The 22,821-nt window shown below is 39.3% G+C and overlaps 1 protein-coding gene and 1 long non-coding RNA gene across 8 annotated transcripts in view; one reads left to right on the top strand and one right to left on the bottom strand.

The window, feature by feature from the left end:
* LOC110387074 overlaps positions 1-13,509 on the top strand; it is a 76,231-nt gene extending 62,722 nt beyond the window's left edge. For 3 of the 5 annotated variants that reach the window (XR_002432396.1, XR_002432394.1, XR_002432392.1), the window contains 5 exons: positions 1,952-2,063; positions 4,134-4,272; positions 5,320-5,394; positions 6,864-11,531; positions 13,407-13,499. This is a non-coding gene — a long non-coding RNA (uncharacterized LOC110387074). Of the gene's footprint in view, positions 1-1,951; positions 2,064-4,133; positions 4,273-5,319; positions 5,395-6,863; positions 11,532-12,403; positions 12,519-13,406 lie in introns of all 5 variants that reach the window. The other 2 variants (XR_002432393.1, XR_002432395.1) reach the window with 2 other exon arrangements.
* The window catches only part of EBF2 (early B-cell factor 2), a 141,338-nt gene continuing 122,904 nt past the window's right edge, over positions 4,388-22,821 (bottom strand). For 2 of the 3 annotated variants that reach the window (XM_021374820.1, XM_021374817.1), the window contains exons 11-15: positions 17,382-17,470; positions 16,506-16,571; positions 16,219-16,396; positions 14,743-14,928; positions 12,537-13,542 (exon numbers count right to left, since the gene is read on the bottom strand). In XM_021374820.1, coding sequence (XP_021230495.1) covers positions 13,316-13,542; positions 14,743-14,928; positions 16,219-16,396; positions 16,506-16,571; positions 17,382-17,470 — 746 coding nt within the window. In that variant the 3' untranslated portion in view covers positions 12,537-13,315. Of the gene's footprint in view, positions 4,514-12,536; positions 13,543-14,742; positions 14,929-16,218; positions 16,397-16,505; positions 16,572-17,381; positions 17,471-22,821 lie in introns of those variants that run through there. The other variant, XM_021374819.1, reaches the window with a different exon arrangement.

Raw genomic sequence — 22,821 nt, 5'->3', positions numbered from 1 at the left:
GTGCTGACCAAACCCTGGGACTTAAGGCACTCCTCAGTCATCTTCCCCTCCAGCCCCTTCACCATCTTTGTAGCCCTCTTTTGGACACTCTGTAGTTGTTTCATGACATGCTAGAGACAAGAGATGCCATCCAGAGGGACGTGGACAGGCTTGAAAGGTGGGCCCATGCCAATATCATGAAGTTCAACAAGGAGTGCAAGGTCCCGCACCCGGGTCAGGGCAATCCCAAGCACAGATACAGGTTGGGTAGAGAATGATTTGAGAGCAGCCCTGAGGAGAAGGATTTGGGGGTGTTGGTTGATGAAAGACTCAACGTGAGCCAGCAACGTGCACTTGCAGCCCAGAAGGCCGACTGTATCCTGGGTTGCATCAAGAGAAGAGTGACCAGCAGGTCGAGGGAGGTGATTCGCCCCTCTGCTCTATCTTTGCCCAGATACTCTGAAATTAAGATAATTCCCCCCCCTTGTTTACAGTACAAAAATTTTATTTTTTTTTGTTAGGATAATTTAAAGTTTAAAACGGAAGTAGACATATTCATTTTACAAACAAGATATTCTTCCATAAGTAGGACCATTAAAAACAGTAAACAAAACAAAAAAAAATGCTATCTTTACAAAAGCTCTGTGCATAGCAACTTCATACTGAATGTAACTGACAAAGCAAAAAACAAAAACAAAAAACAAAAAAAAAACCCAAAAACAAAAAAAAAAAACAACCAGCCAACCCCAAACAAACCCCAAAACTATACAGTAGGGAGAAATGAGGCCTTAATTTACAGAAGGGAGAAAACGGTCTTTAAAAAAACCATGCATATTGGAAGTGTGCAAAGAAATAGGGAGAGTAAGATGCTATACCAAGTTAAATAATGAAATAAAATGTACTCTTTCAAAGTTATGATAGGATTTGTAATTACCTATTGCAACACTTTCATCTTTCTAGTGGCGAAAAGGAAAGTCATTAGGGAATATTAAACAGCAATAACTAAAAGAGGACAGATTTGCTTATTACATTGAAAAAAATCCTTACATATATCTTTTCTTACATTTACTCTTCCTTTTTGCTGGGTGTTTTGCCACTGCCAATGTTCTCCTTTCAAGTTCAAGGATTTTTTGATTGTATTTATTTACACACCTTTTCTCTTTGTAAAGCTACTGGTAACTTCTATGCTTATTTCAATACAGGGAATTACATGCATGAGCAAAATTGGTGTTCTAAATCATTCCTCTGTTGACTTCTTTCATTCTTTTGGCTCAAATCAAACCCCAATGAGTCCCGTCTCCTTGTCTGCATCCACTCAGGCAGCTACACTTGCTTCTTGTCCCATAAAGCACTGGAATTAGCTTCCTGGGGAGGTTTTCTTTTTCATTCGGGCTCCCAGCTCTCCCAGTTGTGGGACTGGATGGAGCTAATGAAGGTAACTGAGATGTGAAAGGAATGGTGAGGATTGCAGAACCTTGTATTTTTTTTAAGCTTAATTTTTTTTTTTTTCCTGAATTTTCCTGAGATTTCTGGGATCTCTTTTTAGGTACCTGCGCTGACCAAGCAATAACAAAAAAAAAAAAAAAAAAAAAAAAAAAAAAAAAAAAAAAAAAAAAAAGATGGAGAATTATTAACAGGATAGCTTATTTCTCATGAAATGTCTCAATTTTTCATGAGAAATTTAGTCATTAAAAGGCTGTTTGTTTAAAAGTGTGAGGAATCAAGGTGGCAAGGTGCTGCCTTTCAGCCTGTGTTCTAGAAGTTCATATCTGGAATATTTGCTGGGCATAGAATTCTGAGTATAATTAGGATAAAATTAGAAAGTAGCCTGTAGAGGGGCTGGGGAAAAAACGCAATGCTTTTATGCCTTGGAGCTGCTTGAGGCATTTCTTAGTATATCAGAATGGGGGGGGATGGAGATGTTCTATCAGAAATGAGTCTGGTAAGACTTTCTGATAAGACTTTCTTTCAGGAGTTCTTGGCTTCAACGCTGGTTGCTTTGCTGACCTCCATTGGTTGCTATTTCCCTGATGACATGAAGGACATGCAAAGAACCCACAGTGTCAATGAACTTGCAATCAGTGGTGAGTTATTTTATTTCATTTTTTCTGGAATTAGACACTTTTAGTATCCTGGCTGTAAGGCTCTGAATAACTATATTTGCACTTCTTAAAAACACGTTATTTCCCAGCAAATTTCTTTTTAAAACTGCCTTAAATTGCTTCTGTTTCTGATACATTGGGCCGTGAGCTTTAGAAGACAGTAACCTCTCCCCTCCCTTTCTAAAAAATGAATTGAGAAGGCACCTAACGAATTCCCTCCTGAAATGGCACAGCACAGTCAGGAGCAGCACTGAGCTGCTTCCCAACAAGTGGATCATCTCTAGGAACAACAGGAGTAGCTCAGTTTCATTGTCGTCGTAGTCCACTGGCTTCCTTGCTGTGCTGCCTTCTGGTTAAGAAACACATCCTGTAAATATCTGTGTATACTAAATATATTTCTCAGAAGGTGAACTGTACACTACACCAAACTGAGCTTTGAGGAGGCAGTTTGAACCAGAAGTACAGTCATAAGGAGTCTGCTTCCTTGTGCCGGGCTATTTACAGGAATGATTTTACACATTTGCAGAATGTAGTCCTATGCCAAAAGGCTGTCCATTAGGTGGGTGTCTATAACAGCCATACCACACACAACACCAAGCCTCAGTCACTAATTGTTGTAGCTGACTTTGAACCACGGATCTAGACAGAGACTTTCTAGTCTATTACTAATCCAAACTTGCTCCAAATGGCCTCAGCCATTGCTGTCCCAGCTGTTCAGTTCAGTACTGGACTCAAGACGGAGAACATCTTCTACCATATATTCTTGAATCACCAAGAATACTATTTAACACGTTGGTAAAACTACCAGGCATTGGACAAATCCAGTTCTAGGGATCATATATTAAGAGTTTGTTTATCACCAGAAAGATGTTATCATAGGAACAACTGTGCAGCTGTGAATGGTACATGTTTTAGTAGGGAGTAAATAGGGTAGCTGACTTTTATTTTCCTCAAAAATGGCTTTCCAACAAAATCAATTTCTTTTGAGTGGTCTCTGCTTTATCAGATAAGTTGTGATTGCTTTCCTTGCATTCTCACCTTCCAGCTTCACGAAGGGAGAAGCAAAGGAGAACTAAATTTCTGTTTTAGGCCGAAACGCAGAAAAATTCAAACGGAATACTTCTACAAACTTCAGCATATAAACAGAAAATACTTACCACTTGTAATGACTCGAGATAAAAGTGCATACATTATTCAAAAAACATATTTACCCTTTCTAAATGTGCCCTTAATATGAAGTATAACTGAACGTAAGGCATTCTAACTGCACAGAAAAACAATGTTTGAGAACTCTTTCTCTCCCAATTCATACACTGAGTGTATAAAATGAACTCAGTACCTCATGAAAACTCCAAATAGTTCCCATCCCTACGTGCCACTCATTTGCCAAGAGGGTCTTTGAAACTTACCAGTTCATCTTAGTACCTGAATATCTTCATCGAAACAAAAAACAGAAGAGGGGGAAGATGAGGAGGACGAAAATTTATACATGAATCAGTGTTCTGTATATCATCACATGTATAACAGTTTCTGATGATTTTGTTAATTGATCAGAAGGAATCCTATTACATCCTTGCACATGAATTCACTAAGAGGGAAGAAGTGAGGAGCGACCGCAGCAGTAATAATATATCTTGAACTTGTCACTACATTTTTGCATCATTTTTCTTCATTGTACAACTGGAGGAAAAAATCCAAAAAAGGTTTAATTTCTACCTCTACATACAATAAGTTACAAGTTTATTTATTTAAATAATTGTAAAACATCTTACATTTTTAAAGAGGTTAAACTATAAGCAAATACACACATACACCAAAGTTCCATCACTCGTGTCAGTTTGTCCTAGAAATTCTTTCATGCTGGTACCCTGTTTTGTTGATTTTTTTTTATTATTTTTTTTCTGCATAAACTAAATCGATATCTGAAAGGCTCCATATAAAATAGAAACTTCAACTTTTTTCCCCTACAAAGTAAAACAAATTGTATCCAAAATATCGAGCTTGAATCATTTTGCCAATTTCTTTTTCCTTTTAATATTTTACAAATCTTAGGAAGGTTTCGTGTCTTTCAAGAAAGACTCTGCATTTCTGATCCCATTCTGCCAACTGTTGTTCGTCCTCTGGCACTTGGCTGATTCTTCGTTCACAATGTTCTAGGAGTTGATGTGGTTGTGTCAGACATATGAAACAGGTAAAAGATGCAGCCTTCTATCTTGTCCGATCCATAAAAAATGTTCCTTTTATTTCCTGGGCCTGGCTTTCCCCCCAAAAAGAGCTTGTAGTGCTATTATTTTTTCTTTTTTTAGTGGTCCATCACAATAAGTAGTTTTGTGCTGTAAAAGAAAAATGAAAAAAAAGAGGAAAAAAGGGAAGAGGGAGAGGAGCAAAGCTGCCTCTTCCTTACATCGGGGGAACGACAAGACCAGTCATGGCTGAAAAAGAAAATTGACAAAGATGAAATGCTGGCATATTTTTATGGAACAAAATTTATTTGAGCCCTTCACCCTTCTGTGTGCAGTCACGTATTGCAGCAGTGCCTCTACTAGCAGGTTAAATGATGACGTTAAGAGACCGTCAATTTCTTGGAACGTGATTATGCTTGGGTTGTGCTTTCGTGAGAAGAACCAACAATGGAAGGCTGACAGTGGCCACAGAAAATGGACAATGTGCTCCTTCATTGTAAGTTCACCAGAAGGCCAGGCCCATTGTGATTTTTAAGTCAATAAAGGAGAGAATGGATTAATTGAAGCCTTAGCACATGATTTTTCAGAAATGCCTAATGATTTTTTGGTGCTTGTGTTCTTAGACTCCTTGGAAATGGACACTGAATTTTTTTGGGACAGTTCTTAGCGGATTTCTCACACTTTCTCAAGTTGAGCACTCAAAATCATTCTTGAAAAATCAGAACCAAGCGAGGTCTGCGTTTCCCGTTCAACCTGCTAATTTGCTTGCAAGAAAAGGTTACGGTGTGAGTGAGGAAGGATAATGTGAAAGCAAATGGGAATTTACCTAGGGACCGCTTGGGGGACCTCACCATAGAATTGTGAGTGCTGATTCATTGGAGAATGACCAGAGCCAGGGTTTACTAATTTAGTTTCAGCGGAAATAATGACCAGCCTCTCTTTCTTGCTTGGTTTACCCCATATGTCTGAATCACTGTAGTCTTACCTGGCACGTTCCCAGAACACTGGGCTTATGTAAATTATTTATTAGTCACTCTCACTGCCTTTAATTGCAGTTATATTCTTCATAACTGACAACAGCAACATTTGAAGCTGCCTGGAACTGGTGCTGTTCCCAAAGGTTTTGAGGGGTAAGTTAAGTTTGTATGTATTTATATAACAAATGAGTGAGTCATATTTTCAAAGGGGCCTCAGTGTAGTGCAAGGTCCTAATCCTGTGAAGATTTACGTTCATTGAAATTTGTGGGATTATTCATGTGTTTAAAGCCCTGTCCTCCGAGAATTAATTTCACCCTCATGTTCGTAGTGTTTAAAAAAAAAAAAAAAATGCTCAGGGCAAGATCCTCAACTAACATGACTCTTTTATTGGAGCTCTGTTGATTTTAAACAACTGTGGACATGGTCTGTGATTTAATACAATAGGAAAACAAATATTTTTATATTTTATAAGTGACTAGGGCTGAAATTTCCTGCCAATTTTGATGGCTGAAAAAGAAAGTGAAACTGAATAATCTTGAGGCAAGTATCTGCTGTTTTTAATGGCCTAGGCATTTGTTAGTGTCTTCCAAACAGAGCTTTTTCAAACAGGCCATTGATATAACCCTAAATAAGGAAGGTAAATATTTGCATGCCTACTGAGGGGAAAGGGGGAAGAGAGTGCATTTGAAGAAGAGAGGTTTTCTGGTCACACCGAGGGGCTGCTCCTTTCTTCTTCCTCACTCCCCCAAACAGGAAAATGACCTTAATTTCCTGGAGGGTTGGGATGCTGGAGAGTTAATCATTCACCTGCCTTTCTACCCTCTAGAAAACTGGATTTAAGCCTTGGGTTGACACCCTTGTCCACATTCTGCAGTGCTGGCGGAAGAGGTACGCGCAGGTTTCCCAGCAGAGCAGTCTGTGCGAGCACTTGCTAATCTGCTTGGGGCAAAATTGTCCCAGTTAGCTCCAAGAATTTAAGTTGTTTGTCTGAGGTATCCTGGATGGGTCTATTGCCTGAAGCAAAGAAAGCAGCACTTGCACAGACTGTGCCTGGTCGGTCCATACACCCAATCTCTTCTCCTGGCGTAGCCAGTTTGACTCTGTACGTGGCTATTTAGACCATCTCTGTAAGCAGCAGTCCCTGTTACAGCTAACATGGTTTAATTTGAGACATGCAGGGTCTGCTGTCAGTGTTGTTTAAACTCTTTTCCTAAAGGGGAGAGGTCATACTGGCATAAAAGCCAATTCTGATACTGCCCTTATCAAAGTTACTGTCATTCTTTTAATCAAATAACACTTTCCAGCAAATTGAAGCAAGGACCAAGTCTGAGTTTCTTCCACGCATCTTCAAAAATATTTTGAGAATGCTAGCAGAGGCAGCATTTTGCAAAGCCCCTTACAGTGAGGGAAGAGTACATTTTCATGGTGTAATTAAAGAGATGATGTTTAGATCCAGCAGTCCCAGACTCAGACTACTGCCAGCAGCAACAAAACTGCCATCTGCAACCCAGTGTGTTATTACCCCTGGGGCTCTGGTCTCTCTTTTGCCACCTTTTCCCCTGAGCAAGTCTCTCTTTCCTCTCCTTTTGCCCGCCTCAAAAAGTTTGGTTTGTCATTGCAGGCTGTAAATGCTCTGGAGTGGCAAGATACCCTGTGGAAGCTGTTAGGATGGAACCTGCCCATGGAGGAATCGAGGTGAAATTAAAATATAATACAGAAAGGACAGGCAACAAGCTTTATTGCTGCCCTCGTGTTTCATCCAAATGTTGCAGCTTCACCCTTTTCTGCAACAAAGAACAAGCAGGTTGAGGACTGCTGGCTGGAATTCTCACCTGTTCTTCCCCAGCTCATGTAAACGCCTTTGCTCTGTGGTTCTCTCTTTCTGCCTACCCTTATCTGTCCATTTCCACCCCACCTCCACTCCCCTTTGGGGCTGCACTGTCAAAAGCCTATTCCCAGCCTGTATCGCTTTTTATTGAATGTTTGTGAGGTTTGGATTAAGGTCTTACACTGCTAGCAAAGCTGTAATTATTTTTGCCTGTATTACTATATATTGAATCGATGTAACTTTTCAATAAAGGTGGTTCAATGCAGGACACTCCCTGATGAGTTGGGAATATAGAAACCACAGTCATTATCCCAGAGGGTGTTTTTTTTTTTCTTGGAGGGAAATGGAAAAAGAATTAGAGATGAGCCTTATTGTATTAACCTTGACAGCTTGCAATTATCAACTGAAACACTTGATTAAAATTGTCACAAGGTTGGAAAATTTTTTTATAAATAAATAATCAAACACGGATAGTACCCAGATGCTGTGGTGATAGGCACCTTTAATGGGCGTAATTAATAATGATCATAAGCCTCGTGTACACGAGTGGCTCCTGAAAATACTGTCTTGCTTTGCAAGGGAAAGAACTCTGCAATTCACAGAACCATTTGGTAAGAACTGGAGATGGGCTCTGCATCGTCTGGTTCCTCACGTAGCGTAGGTGCTTTGTTGGTATCTAAATTATGACCTGTTTTACAAACCTCACTTTCTAAAGAAGGGTGTTGAGCATTTTCAGCCACTGAATGCAATATCTCGCTCCCTTATTTGGCTGCATGACTCTGGTTTCCTCTTTTGCCACTGTTTCCATTGAACTGCTTATCTTATGGTTCTACAGCTCTTCAAACAGGTGAATGAAGTGCTGCAGTGGTGCAATTCTGAGCATCTTAAATGAATATTGCTATCCTGCAATGTCAGAAATACCTCACTGCATGAGGTGTCCTGCATATTAAGGTAGCTTTGTAATTGCAAAAGCCACTGAGCTATTGGTACCACAGCTGGCTGCGATCTCATTTGCTCATATAAAAGATGCAGCTGATAGGTGCAAGCTCTACCTTATCGCTATTTTTTATTCCCATCATGGCTACCACTAGAAAATGCACAGTTTCACTTTAATCTTAAGACCAGGGAGCTGTTTGTGAAACAATGCACTGTTTTACAAATGAGTAATCAACTGAGAAGGATAGAAAAAAGGAGGGATTTTTGGAGGAGAACGCAGCTGACTCAATTAAGCGTCAGGAGTTTGGATGATGGGCACTGTTATCCCTCATTCTAGAATCTAAGCAAACTAAACCATAGTTTCTGTGAAGGACCCATGAGGATTGTTCCAAATAAGACACTAGAAAGTCACAAAATACTTGTTTTTCCTGAATAATTTATTTTTATATTTTCCTCCATCGAAAATTAACGTCGTTTTGGGGGCAGAAATCTGCCTTTACCTGGATGGAAGATTTTCATCCATCCATTTGTGATCTGCTAACTACAAGCAGGTAAAATATTTTCAACTAAGTCACGGTTTTGTCTCTTTTAGATGATAAGCATGTTATGTCGTATTTTAAAACCATAAAATGTTTCTGAAAATGCAGACAAAGCCTTTGCCAGGTAAGTGATGCAAAAGTTAACTTGGTCTCGCTCATTGAGTTGTACTGCTGTAGTTAAAGATCTCAGTGTTGTACTGAGTTGTAAATGTGCAAAAGGCTGCCTGAACACTTATTGTGATTTAGTTCAACATAATTAGGCACAGCCTTTAAAATTAAAATCTGTTTGCAAAGTGATACACGTTAGTTTAACTGTTAAAGAGCACAGGAATGTATAATCCCTCTGCAGTTATGGTTCCAGATGGACTGGGAAGTGGCAAAGTTTTTCTACCCGTAAAGGAGAGGCCAATATTATATCTCTCTTTTGTGTGTGTGATACATAACAGTCCTGAATCCATCTTTCTATAAATAAGAGGCAGATTTTTATGTTCTCCCATTAAAAACTGAGCTCTTGTCCAGCTTGAGTAAGTCACGATATACGTTGAGCTACTAACATCAACATCCCATCAAATGAAAGGTAAGTAAATAATAGGAACGGGAGGGATTTTTGTTAAATGTTAACAAGAAATTTTGAACCTCTCTTATGGTTTTCTTTATTTTGAAACAGCCTGTGCCCCATACATCTCTGCCAATAAACTGTGGAGAAAAAAATGTACGTTATCCTCCTTATATATCAAATTTAATCAGATGACATATATATAGTTTTCTCATATTGACATCATGTATATATCATTTATGGTCCATAAGGTACTTAAAGCCCTGTCCAGGCTCAGGAATCACTCTGCCTCAGCAGCATATTACTGAATGTTCCTAGCAAGGAAATGCCCAGTTATTATTTTTACCTGGTTACGGCTGTTAAGAGTGGGTTTAAAATGCTGTGTTGTAAGTGTTGACTGGAGCTAGGCTTCAAACTGGAACAGCGGGTCAGGCACTGCACTGGTAGCAATCAGGAACAGTGCTTTGTAAATGTGAGCCAGCCATTCCATCTGAATCCCACCCTCTAGAAACTTCTCAGAGCAACTTTCCTCTCATTACCTGTTTGTACAAACGTTCAATGCAAGTGGACAAGAATCCCTCGTGTTAACACCTCTAACGTTGTCAAGACAAGATATGAATAATTACAGTCTTCAACTCAGATACCTCTATTTCCTTAGGAAATGGTACAGATGTCCCCTTTGCTAAACTGAGACTGTTCCTAAGGGTATCAGACTTCAATACTTTTTGGGTTGGCTAGGATCCTGATGGTTAATGGAACATCTGACCTTCTGGGGCTTGCCTGCTATTCCTTGTAACTGAGCTTGCATTTTTATGTTGAGATGTGCTGAGCTGGCCAAAGGTAATCTGGGCAGTCAGCGGTCCATGCTGTTCCAGCAGTTTCCAATTTGCTTGCTTTTCCCCATCAGCTGCCCTCCATCTGAGATGAGTTGATTAGGCATTTGTGTACTTATCATGCCGTGTTGCATCACGTCATATTATATCTTCCCAAAGCCTTTTTTAAACTCCCTTGACATCTGACATGAGTGGAGAATACGATTGTTCTGATCAGGATCACCTGCTCTCAATTTGGATAACATATAGAACTGAGTGGCGTCCAGTATGGATTGCTGCTTGTTCTCTACCTATCACGTCCTGTAACAGTGGAAGAATGTATAGCAGATGGCAGGTGAAAGAGGTAAGCAAGAACACATGGCACGGGATGGGGTTATCTGAGGGTATTCCACAGGTCTTGGCTGGGTTGTGCAGCCCAAAGCTGAAAGCCAGTAGATAGGCACGTTTTGTGCTTAGCTAATAGTTCTGACTCGCAATGTATTTTCTGCAAGCTGCCCTATTATCTCCAGCAGCTTTAGGTATCACAAGATTGTCCCTGAAAAATATATTTTTGCATCTCTAAACAGCCAGGAATAATGGGAGTGCTAATCTGAGGATTAAGCTCGTAAGGCTTCTCCTGTTTAGACTAGTTTTTATCCAGGCTTAAACACTGCTGTGGCTAGCATACACAGAAGCTAAATTCAAGATTTCTGTTGCTGCTTGTAAGCAGAGTGGCATGCCCTGAGGGGCTGGTTGTATTTTTGATACAATCACTGCAACAGGATGCGATAAGTAGGATGGAGATTGTATCACTAGGAAACGTTTTGCCTTTCAACAATAGGTGTAGCGAAAGTACAATGCTGCAAATGTTACATTAGAGCTCAAAAAAAATCCCTGCTGGAAAGATGTTTTTGCTGAATTATGGGTAAAGAAACTGGGAGGTGATGTCAAAACCACTGCATGATGTGCTTTAGCTTGGAGCCTGAATGTACTCACAGCTTGTCCTGTGCTTTTGCTGATGCCCATGTTAAAAATAAAATAATAAAATATATTAACAGCGTACCTATTCTTAGCTTGTATATTACAGGGCAGTGGCATAGCAATGGAGATTAACAGTGTCCCATTGCTGCAGCACAGTAAGTCCATTCAAGAAGCCTCTTTGGGACCCTCCTGTTGACTTTCTAGCCACATCTGTCTGTCAACACTGTGGGAACATTAATTTGGATATCAGGGCTGCGCAGATCTGGATCCTTTCCAAATCACGTGCTCCTCAGCATGCATCAATTTAAGCAGTTCAGTTGGGGAAAAAAAAAAAAAAAACTTTCCATCTCTGGTTGAAATAGTTAAAGAGCTCCGAAAACCTGACACAATGAACCTGGGGCTGAGTGGTCTGTGAATCAAGTGCTGTCTTTGCTGTGAGTCACAGCTGTAGTTTGTTGTCGCAGGCTGACTGACAAGTCTCATTGTACAGGTACTGTATCTGCTGAAAGCTTATTTAAATGTCACTTGTGGCTTTATTACTGTTTTTTTTTTATGTATCGCAGCGTTGATGTACAAGGAGATTTCCTACAACGAAGGGCATACAGTGGACTTCTATCAGTGGAAAAAATGCATAGATGTGAGTGCCGGGTTTTCAGTTTTAAGATTTTATGTTGTATGAAAGTTCCATTTCTAGAATCTCTTATTTACTGCCAATTTACAGATCGAATAAAATACATCGTAAACACTAAATGGCATTAATAGCACAAAACGAACTCTGTTACTTTACCTGTTTACCTAAGGGGTTAAAGAAAAATTAAAAAAAACCTCTTGCTAAGCAGAATCTTAAGCAGAGGGGACAGACAAAGTTAAAGTATTAACTTTAGTTAATAAACAGTCAGTGTGGTTTTTATTACCTGTACTTTTCCTTTCTCCCAGGAAGTGTCTTTCCAAAATGATTTTTCCCTGAACTGATCTGCAGCTAGTTAGCACTATCTTAGGTAATTTCTTAAAAACTAGCCCTTCTAGCCTGGTGGTTACACAACTTTACGTTTAAATCTGATTTAAATCTACTCTGAACACACAGCTGCCCTCGAGTGATTTGTCTTTAGATCATATAGCACTGTCCAACTGCCTTAAGCTAAATAAGCAAACTATTCCTGAGCTGATAGGACGTCCTAGTGAGATGTTTAAATCTGTTTAAAATCACGTGTCCTTGGAACAGTTCCCTAAAACAGCTAAAATCTCACCATGGGTTTTGTTTTTATATTTAGAAATACAGTGAAATCAATATGCTCCACCATTATCTGATACAAAGAACTCAAAAAAACAAAGGTAACTGCAGAGCAGGTAGTGATGATAACTCTTTAGAGACCATGACCATACCAGAAACAAAGATAAATTGATCTATAAACAGTTTAGATAAATAGCCCCAGCTGTTGGGTCAGCAAAGCTTTCTTCATGTACAGATTAAAAAACTGCTTCAAATACTTCTCCCCTTCTCCTTTAAAGGGAGTAGGAAAGAAATTGTGTTCCGTGTCAACATGGTGCTTGTGCATTTACATGGATGGAGCAATGTGTTTCATTAATGGGGAGGAGATGATCTTAAAGGGGCACAAAGTTTCAGGTAATTGGGGCAGGGGAAGAAGCTGTTTCACATATACAGCAGAATTCTGCATGTTAGCTTTTAAAAATGTAATTATTTTTGTTCAGCACACCTAAAATTTCCTTATTATATAAAATAATCACAGTTTATGTAAGTCTCTGTGGCCTAGCTAAGGATTTATAATGCACCCAAATCAACAGGTGCGGTTTGTAGGACTCATTTTTAGAATTACCACTGGCTCTTGGCATGGCTGAGTTCCCAGATTTGTTTTTGTTCTATGATATCTCTAGTGAAGTCTGAAGGAGCCAGATGACTTCTAAGGCCCTATAAAAGCTTTCTTTTATGGAGACTTGGAGTGTATTTATGTGCTGCACACACCCCCCCTCCCCTCCACAGCCCGTTAAAGCATAGAATTTAGTACAGGTTTCCATTCTTATCTTAATACTCACATTTGTTTTGCAGATCACCTTTAAAAAGGCTGTAAATGTACTATAGGGCTTAATTCCCTGCATGAGCCTAAACCTTGCAGCAGGTTTCAAGACATTGGCCATTGTGTACAGAGCTGTCTATTAACTCCGCGGGGCAGACATTTGTTTTACAAGTCCCTGCAGCTTAAGGAGAAGCCATTCCTCACAAAAGAGCTGGTATTTAAATGAAGCTTGGGTCAAATCCTTCTTGGTATAAATATGTATCTGTCCCTCATTGTTTTAACATGAAATAGACAAAACTTGGAGCAGTGGTTTAATCCAGTTGGGTCAGATTTTCACTGTCGAGTCCCCTAATAGTGTAATGGTCTTTCAGGTGATTATTATATTTACCTAGGCTAATACAGTGTGCTTTGTATGTGCCAGCTGAATATCAATTGTACATTTCTTACCTCTAAACCCATTTCCATTGCCACTGGAGCAGGCAGGAGAAGGAGACCCTTGGGGTCTGATGACGGGAGCAAAGGCACTCTTCTGTTTGACAGCAGGAAAGACGGAAGAGGAGAATGGAAGGATGGAAGAAGTGCTGGAGGAGCCAACTGTTGGACTTGAAGACATTACTGCAAGAGAAAGAAAGTTATTTCTCATCAGAAATGCAATTAGACATGCTTGGTATCGCTTTAAATGTCTGTCCTGTTGGCTTGGCTGTTTGAGGAAAGTCTAAAGTAGAGAGATAGTTATATTGAATAGTTAGTTCAGCATAAAATATGTCTAATTAGCCTAAACTGTATGAAGAACTAACCAATATTTGTTGTGTTTTCAAATGACTCTCCCAGTATCCTAAGTATTAGCTTGCAAAAAGAATAACAATATGCTGTAGACTTGGTCCTTTCCTTCAGGAAGTGAATGGCAAAACTACAGAATGAGGGAAGAACTAGAAGTACCTGAATATTTGTTGGGTTGCACCTTAGCCTTAAGTTACAACTCAAACTGTGAGGATATTGTTTCAGATCAGCAAGAAGCCTTCATCATCACTTCAAAGTGTGTCATTCCTTACACAGAGGACATGAATATAATACAAAATAATATTTTGCAGGATACCTTACCTCTTCAGGAAAGGCATGATCCTGATGTTACTGGGAACTACACCCCTTATTTAAGCTACAGTGTAGGTAAATAATAAACTAGTAAGTCAAAGTAGATACCTGTTTAACTGTTAGTCCTTTCAAATATATGAATATAAAAATTATATGCGTGCATGTATACATACAGAGGGAAATCATGGCACGGAAGGAAGGGTGACTTGCCTGTGATCACCCTAGTAACTGGAAGTGCAGTCATACTTACAACCTAAAAATAATTTCACAGGACATGAATCCAAAGTTCAGCTCTCTGTTATTGCTAATGTAGTTCATACACTTCTTCCTGAACACAGAAGTCACTTTAGAATGTCTTTCACAAAGGATATTCAGAGTAGCCTGTTTGCTGTGATGGCTACTTGCTTCATCATCTATCATTAAAAACATATCTCATTTCTAGTGGCTTTTGCTTTTTAGGTGGGATTCCGCATAAGGGTAAAAATTGACAGAAATACAAGGTTCAATTCACAGCTAGTGTTCAATATTCCTCTGTTACTCTTGAAAGATGGGAATGTTTCTAGCTTATACTAAAAAATATTAGAACACAAATTCTGAACCTCTTACAAAACCTTCACTAAATCTCAAAAACTTCTCTCAAAAGAAACTGCTGTGTGTTTTTTTGATGCGGTAAAAGAAATTAAACCAGACCAGGCACAAATTGAAAAGAAGCAAAGCACTTACTTCCATAAGGGGATCCTGTTGGAGAGCCATTAATGAAACCAGGTGAGCCTGGAACGCCCAGGTTTGACATGGGGACGTTGCTGTAGCCATTCATGCTATTGCTGGAAGTGCTATAATTGGACTGTTGAGGTGTGGAACTGGATGAGTAACCACGGGGTGAGATGCTGCTTGTATTACGAATGTAACCTAAAAATAAATCATATTTCATAGAATGTCAAGGAATTGAGCTTAAAACTTTCTCCTGTGTAAACAGAAAAATAAAAACCCTGTCTCGTGGTGAAATAAATCATTTATTTAAATCCAGCTTAGATAAATCAATCAAGTAAGTGTAATTAAACTGCGTGGAGGAAAGAACAAAGTGGGTTAATAAAAGCCATTTGTTGTCTTTAATGTTGTAAAATATTTGTGGTATTTTTCTTAGCCTTCTTTTCCTCCATAAAGAGATCTGAAGAATAATATAGCTATCAGCATTAAAGTCCCAGGCTATTGTTACAGCTGCAAAAGGGTTTCTCCAATGAAAAGATTTCATCAGAAAGGTGTGATCCAATGGATACTCTTAACAGTGGTTACCATTTAGATACCAAATCAATTTATTTCTGCCCACTGGTATTATGAAGCTCTAATTCAGAATCAGTAAGACCTTATTTAAAAAAAAACTAGTAAAGATATCTACATTATGGCTTTTGATGTGATATATTTAATATCAACTTTATATGATACGGCTTTACTGCCTCAATGTTGAACAACACAGCTATCCATGCAGTCACATACCACAGATTTGTATGTTACTGGAATCCTGTGTTGAGAAATTAATCATTCAAGTTTCAGAAAGCACTTGAAGTTTACATACTCCCGTGATACTAGTAGTAAGTATTTTTATGGCTTAATGTCCTAAAAATCAATAGTATATGTGCAGTATGTACAACACATGCAAATTGGTAAAATTAACATTAAGAAACATTTATCTATATCTATATATATCTATATATATCTGCCGCTTGAAATGTGAGTTTTTTCCAGTTGTTGCCCATGTCTTTTATAAGAACAGAGATCTAACTAAAAAATACATTGAGCGGAGCAGGGAGAGAACTCAGGGTTAAGCTGGTTTCAAACAGCACTCAAGAATTGCTTCAGCCATAGCTAATCTGATGACCAGAACTTGGCACAGACATAGTACCATTCAAAACAGAACCACATGTCCATTTCTGATGCTGATAGTTTAATGCAATCTTCCTGTTCTTAACGGAGCAGATAAAGACTCAGAGAATTGCAGGGGTTGGAAGAGATCTCCAGAGATCATTGAGTCCAACCCCCCTTTCTCAAGCAGGTTCCCTACAACAGGTTGTGCAGGTAGACATCCAGATGGGTCTTCAGTATCCCCATCGAAGGAGACTCAAGTTGAGACATTGCTATGAAAATAACTAAGATTCAGCTTCTCACTGTGTGAATTAACACCGTACCGCGTGCATTGCTCACCTTGGTTGTTCCCCTGTGTTGACTCTGAGATGCTGACCCCCAGCTGGCTGCCGTAGGAGTTAATGCCCATCATACTGCTGTGCGCCGGGGAGCTGGACAGCGCAGGGATCTGCGCGGGATTCCGCGGTACGCTGTAGAGAGCTTCTGCGATGTCTGCAGCTCGTTTCAGAATGATGTCCTGCGGAACGAAGGGCACAACTTCAGCAACGTGCTGGGAGAAAAGTGCTGGAGCTTGTTGCAAAAATCTCAAGGTATCCCACTGCCCTGCCCGGAGTAGTTGCTCTGACCTGGTTGTTATGCGGCGTTCCGTACAGTGCTTCAACTAGGTCAGCAGCTCGTTTCAACAGCATTTCCTAGAGAAGGAGCAGATAGTTAGAAACATAAAACAGACAGCTGAAAAAGAAAGGAGTCTGGTGCGAGGAAAGGGGTGCGGTGCGGGCGGTGGACGGCAGCGGGCGGTGGCTGCGCGCCGCGCCGGGCCCGGAGCTCTCCAGCGTCCTGAAGCCTTTCAGCCATCCCCCACCGCCAACTGCAACTCGGCTTCCTGCTGAATCTCAATACATCTTTTTTGCACAGACACATTCGACAATAACGCAGAATCCAATCGCCTATCATCATGCGGAGATAGATAACAATAGTTACTTTTACTGCACTGAAATCGAGGAATAAAGTCATTAATGCCCCTCTCACAGTGCTAGGCACTGCATAGACACGCTGTAAGATTACAGATACAGCACTTTCAACACATACATGCTGCTGTTGTGGCTGCAGAAAGCTGAGTTTTAAGTGATTTTTACTAAAAGATTCCCTTCAGATTAGACCTCTGCAACACTTCCTTTATGCTTATCATATTTAGGTTCAGAGATTTGCCAGCATGGAGAAAGACAAACAGCCCTGAATATGAATTGGGAAGACATCTGCAGGCAATGCTCATTTTAGCAGTAAAAGAAGTTCACAGACAGTGCTTGAGCTCTAACAAGTAAAAAAATACTGGTAGTTGTAGAGTCAACGTGATCAAATTGTTTGGACCTACAACCAATTAGTGAACTAACATGTTCAGATATAATCATCAGTTAAGACAAAATTTTCTCACTTTATGAGTTATTTAGAAGTGGAAGAAAATAGTTACTGGACTCAGCTGCAATGCTTAAAAATATTTTTACCTTAGCTAATCTTTCAGGGTCCCCAGGATGTCTTGGGATGACCTTTTGCAGTCTTTGAAAACCGTAATCTATGGTAGGTTCATTTAAAGCTGAAAGGAAAACAGAAAACAATGTATTACATGATTATATATCTCAGGCAATATAAACGTAAAGCCTTGCAAGGAAAGACGAGTTTCACAGCTTCTCCACTGTCACAATATCTAGCAAGTTATGGTAAAAAAAAAAAAAAAAAAAAAGCAAAAATTCACATACTGTATTGATTATACAGTCAAAAATCAAGCGTACCGTATTTGATCATCTAATAAACACATCACCCACCCTGCACACATTCTGCTGTCACAAACTAGGGTACAGCTATTCATTAGATGCATTAAATTCTTTAATTGTATGTGGCTGTTATGCATACATAGCCACTTCACTGTAATGACGTTAATCTCTAGTGGATAAACCAAGATATTTTGACCCAGATCCTTAGTACAAGCTGGTGGAGCCCTAATGGCATCATTGATAATTTCATAAAACTTCAGACACGCTGATATTCTCTACTTTGAGTCTGACAGTAATAATGTAGCTTCTGATTATTCAAAATTAAAATCTGAATGAAATTAACATAGAAACCAACATCAGTTCTTTAGAATTCTGCACGCTCATAGGATTTGCCTCTAATACATTAAGATTATTAGCGTTTAGTAATACAATTATATATATATATATTTAGAATTTCTTTATACTTCAGAATGTGCTTTGTAATGTAAATGACACATTCATGCAACTGCATGCTAAGAGTCTTGCTTAGAATTCCATGAACCATTTAATGAGTGACGCATGTAACTCCTGTAGCAATATCCTCAATTCAGTGCTTGCTTCTTTTACCCTTTTGTACCATTTTTTCTTCTTCTACAATTTTTTTTTTTAAGAACTGGTGGCATCAGCACAGCTGAAAAAATACCTGATTACAAGAAATGCTGATGGCATTTACTGAATCTTCTGAAATATTCTCAGCACCTTTCAGGATAACCATTTCAAACACCGGGAGAATTAAACTATCAAGTGAGACAGACTATTATTCCGATCCAAATTCTCTGTTTATCTGTGTCTATCTTCGGTATAACAACACGAAGGTAAAAGGTCATATTCCCCTCTGAGATACATTTTATATTTACTTTTTATTAAATAATTATGGCATGGCACGAAGTTTAAATATTACAGGAGATAATCAAGTGGGAATTGTGAAGAGAAAACCCAGACCTGAGAATTTAGTCTTGGCTATACTTAGAATGTCTTTGCTCTCCACTGGGAGCCATTCTGGTTTGCTTAAGGAGTTTAATAATACACATTTCAACTGCCACAGAATCTACATCCCATTTGGGAAGAGGTTTTTTTTGAGGGGGTGGGTTGTTTTTGTTGGTTTTTTTTTTTTGCCAATAATCCTGAGAATTATAGGCCAATTCTCTCAAGAGCCTATACATCATTGCGGGCCATTTCTCTTCTTGATTACAAGTCTAATCAGTTATGTTGTATTTTTTTAGATATAAGCAAAAGCAATGTAAAATATACAAGAATTATAACATATGCATACGTAGTTGACTAAAATTAGCTAACGAGACTATACAGCATTCTAACTCAGGAAAAAGAAATCGGCTGTTATCCAACAAACATTTTTCCAAAGTATTGACATGGATTTTTTAAATTCTGTTCAGATAGATAAATAGCAACAAATAATTTCTAAACAATGTCGAACTGTCTAAGAAGAACTCAACCATTTTGAGTCAATGCATCTATTATGCCTCTTGTCACAAAAGGTTTTCTGTACAGTTTGCAATAAAAAGATTACCGCTAATTTTACTCAGTAATGAAACATCTGTCATGAAATCCTGCAAAGAAACAAAATGTAACATTTTTGGAAATAGACGGCACCTTTTCAACTGAAGCTGCAGCAGGAGAGGTGAGATACAGACTCCACCAGCAAGTTTAAACAGCTTCACCACAATATCGCTTCCACTGAGAAAAGAACTATTGGACCTGTTGTGATTTATCTACGTGTTACACAGACCATATGCCAAAATTATATCCACATGCTTTTTGGTTCGTGGATTCAGAGACCATAAAGAGGTCTGACATGGCAGCAGGCCGCTCATTTTTTCCTACAACTCAGATAGGTATCTGAAATGAAACCCACAAGAAAACTGATTGAGGCACAGCAAAATCCCTTTGGCCACTCTCAGATCCAATGTTTCAGGCACTAGCGGTCTCTTGAATTTCCCAGAACATAACGTAAAAAATTGTTCATAACATGAGATAGCATATGCAAAAAAGAGCACTCATCTAGTAAATAAACTATAGTGTTGGTTAGTTTATAAACTGCACTCTAGCATAACTGTTTTAACAACAGAATTGTTACAGTCAGCAACAGGGAGAGGTCTAAATGCCGCACAACTGCCTGGCAATTTATGACAAGACCCAAACAGAGTATGGCATAATGCTGCCTGTTGTATATCATTACTTACCCCATATAATCTTTGCTTTTTATTTTAAATACAAGTCTCTGGTTAGTATCACTCACTGGAATACGAAAAAATTCTCTCACACTTGAACAACTGATGCCATGACATCTGTCTGCATTTGCAAAACCTGAAACAACAGCTCAGTCCCATTCATCTCAATGGGGACTAGCTCAGATACCCAACGATAACAGTGCTGACATTTAAAGTATTAATTATTTCACCACACATCAAAGCACATAAGACTGGTGAAGGAGGAGGATGTTTTGAAGATCTGCACAATTTACCATGAGTGACAGCTGGCTCTGATATCGTGGTGATGCCCTGGGAGATGCGCGCTCTCCCTCTCCGTCAGTCAGAAAAGGGCCTCAGTCAAAGCCCTTGGCAAAGTCCTGCAGATCATCTTTGCTTTACTCTATGACGCAGAGCAAATGCCAACAAGCCCACTGTTTGCAAAGCATAAATGAGAAGAAACAAGGTATACATACTTCGAGGCATATCTGGAACGCCGAAAGCTGAGCCAGGGAGCGTATTTAACATTTGGAGTATGATACCTAACCTTGGAGAGCTTAACATAGAGAAAACAAAGCACCAGTGGTCTTGAAGTCTTGAATTCCAACTCTGCACTGAGGACAACTCTCACTCAAACCAACAGTGAAGAGATGTTTAGTATTCACCCTACATAATAAAATATTTATTTCCACATTGCTGACTGCAGAAGCTCCCTTGCTATAGGCAATAGCAGTTTCATGCATTGGGAACTATGTGCATCTGGTCAGTCTACTCGGAGGAGTACATTAGGACCTAGAGATCTAGAGATGGAAGGACGCTACCAGAAGTATACACCTCGTGTCATCTTTGCTGTTTCAGTAACAGCTGTCTCAAACATCACACTCCCAACACAGCAATGTCTTCAACAGGCTAAAGCAGCACAGGAGCTGTTCTCTGCAAACGCTTTCAGCTCACATCAATTGTGTTCTGGCCAAGTGAACTCACTCTTCCAATTTCTAGAGCTCACTGTATCCTTGTAAGCATTGCTTTCCACGAGCAGATAACAAGACCTTCTCAAATCTACTTACAAGCTTTAGCAAAACAGTACCTCCTATCCTTGGTACCTGGCACAGAAAGTGATACACCACAGCCCGGGAGTCCAACATATCCTACAGATTAGTTTATATTGCATTGCTCTGACAAGTTAACTCCAGGAGGATTTTTGCTCAGCAAGGAGAATTATGTTCAAAATCTCCCTGATATACACATTTCCAGGTTAGCAACTCTATGACAAAGTAAATGCAGAGCTGTGATCAAACTTAAGATATGAAAGCCTACGAGACATACCTCCAGCTGACGTAAACCAAGGTAAGCGTTATTAAAGTCAATGGAGCTATAATGGTACTACTTACAGCAGCAGAGAATGAGAATTTGTGTAGCATTAAAGCAGAATATGAGGCTACTGCTGGATTAGCAGCGGGGAACAAATGTCCTGATTTAAGAACAACTGATGATAGAGAAGTAATGCAGAACATGGAGGTGTATGCGTAACCTGTATTCACACCAGTTTAAGGTTTATATGGAGGATAAATATTTAATTATGGTGATTTTAATATGGACTTATCACCCTTATTACAGTAACTACTGATGTAAGTTGTTCCAGCAACTACCACTGCGAGTAACAAGCTATTCCTCTAGATTTTTGCTATACTTTGTTAGACACTCACAGAATCCTATTGGCTTCACTCTTAGAAGGGTTTTCCATCTGGGATCTGTAGGGAAAAGTCCACACATCACGTTTTGGCGATGTGAGGAATTTGATGGGTGAGTTGCAGCACCCTGAATGATAGCACTTAGAGTGGAAATGCTGACAGAACCATAACTACAGCAATGCTAGCACAGCACACTTTGCTAGGAGCCCATTATAAATACACATTGCAGGATGCATAGGAGCTCCCATAACAGCTCCACTGTGGCATTTAGATTTACCCTTGAAATTTATATCTAATTTTTACACTCATCTTTTTAACACTTTATCATTTTCATCTTCAAACAACCTGTATTGTTACTATTAAAAAAAAATACCAAGTATAATCAGGTCAAACATTAATATTTGATGGTATATTAAATATTGAGGGCACAGAGACACATTTCACAATATTAAGATCGCTGCTTTTCTGGTTCCACATTTTAGGGAAATATTGGTGGTCTGGTGATGAAAGGATCTGCCTAGGACCTGGGAGATCAATTTCCCTGCCTATCTTCAGCTTTCCTGCACATCCACAGGCAGTGGTTAATCTTTCCTCTTCTTCCCATGGTAGTGCCTCATGTATAGAGTGGAAGCACGTGCCCGACACAGTGAGGCCCTGATAGACGTTTTGAGGTCTGCTTTTGTATGAATAATTATCACTGCTATACCTGTGACGTGCCTATAGCCAGTTGCTCACTAGTTTTATGTGACTTGACCCATAGTACTTTTCATCTGAGGTTATCTCAGCACTTAATAATTATTAAGGACTTAACACAACATGACCCTGCTGGTACTGGGGCTGCTCGTTGCTGCTGCTGTTATTAATTCTGACAGAACTACATCTTCCCCTGCTTTCACTTTGCAGAATTTCACACTCCCCAGTCTCCTGGGCTAGATGTTAATGTCTCTGTGTTTCTTCAGCTTTTGTCAAGTGCAGGTTGGATGTAAAGGGGATACATTTAGGGGAGAAATTCCTGTTTGCAGAGGCAACCACAGTTCAAGACAGAAGTGGTCTTGCATCTCCAAGCTGTCCCATTCTATAATATTTTGTCAGATAGAAGCTGTGTGACAGCTACATTGCAATATAAAGCACTAGAAGTATCAAGAAAATAATGAGTTTAAATTCTCATAAGAAAACAGATTTTCATTGGGAAGCACTGGACTACCTCTGCAGTAACTAGAAAATGTATTGAACTTT

Source organism: Numida meleagris, chromosome 21, assembly GCF_002078875.1.
Source record: "Numida meleagris isolate 19003 breed g44 Domestic line chromosome 21, NumMel1.0, whole genome shotgun sequence".
NCBI lineage: Eukaryota > Metazoa > Chordata > Aves > Galliformes > Numididae > Numida > Numida meleagris.
Note: the sequence above shows the minus strand (reverse complement) of the source record. Positions and strands in the feature narration are given on the sequence as shown.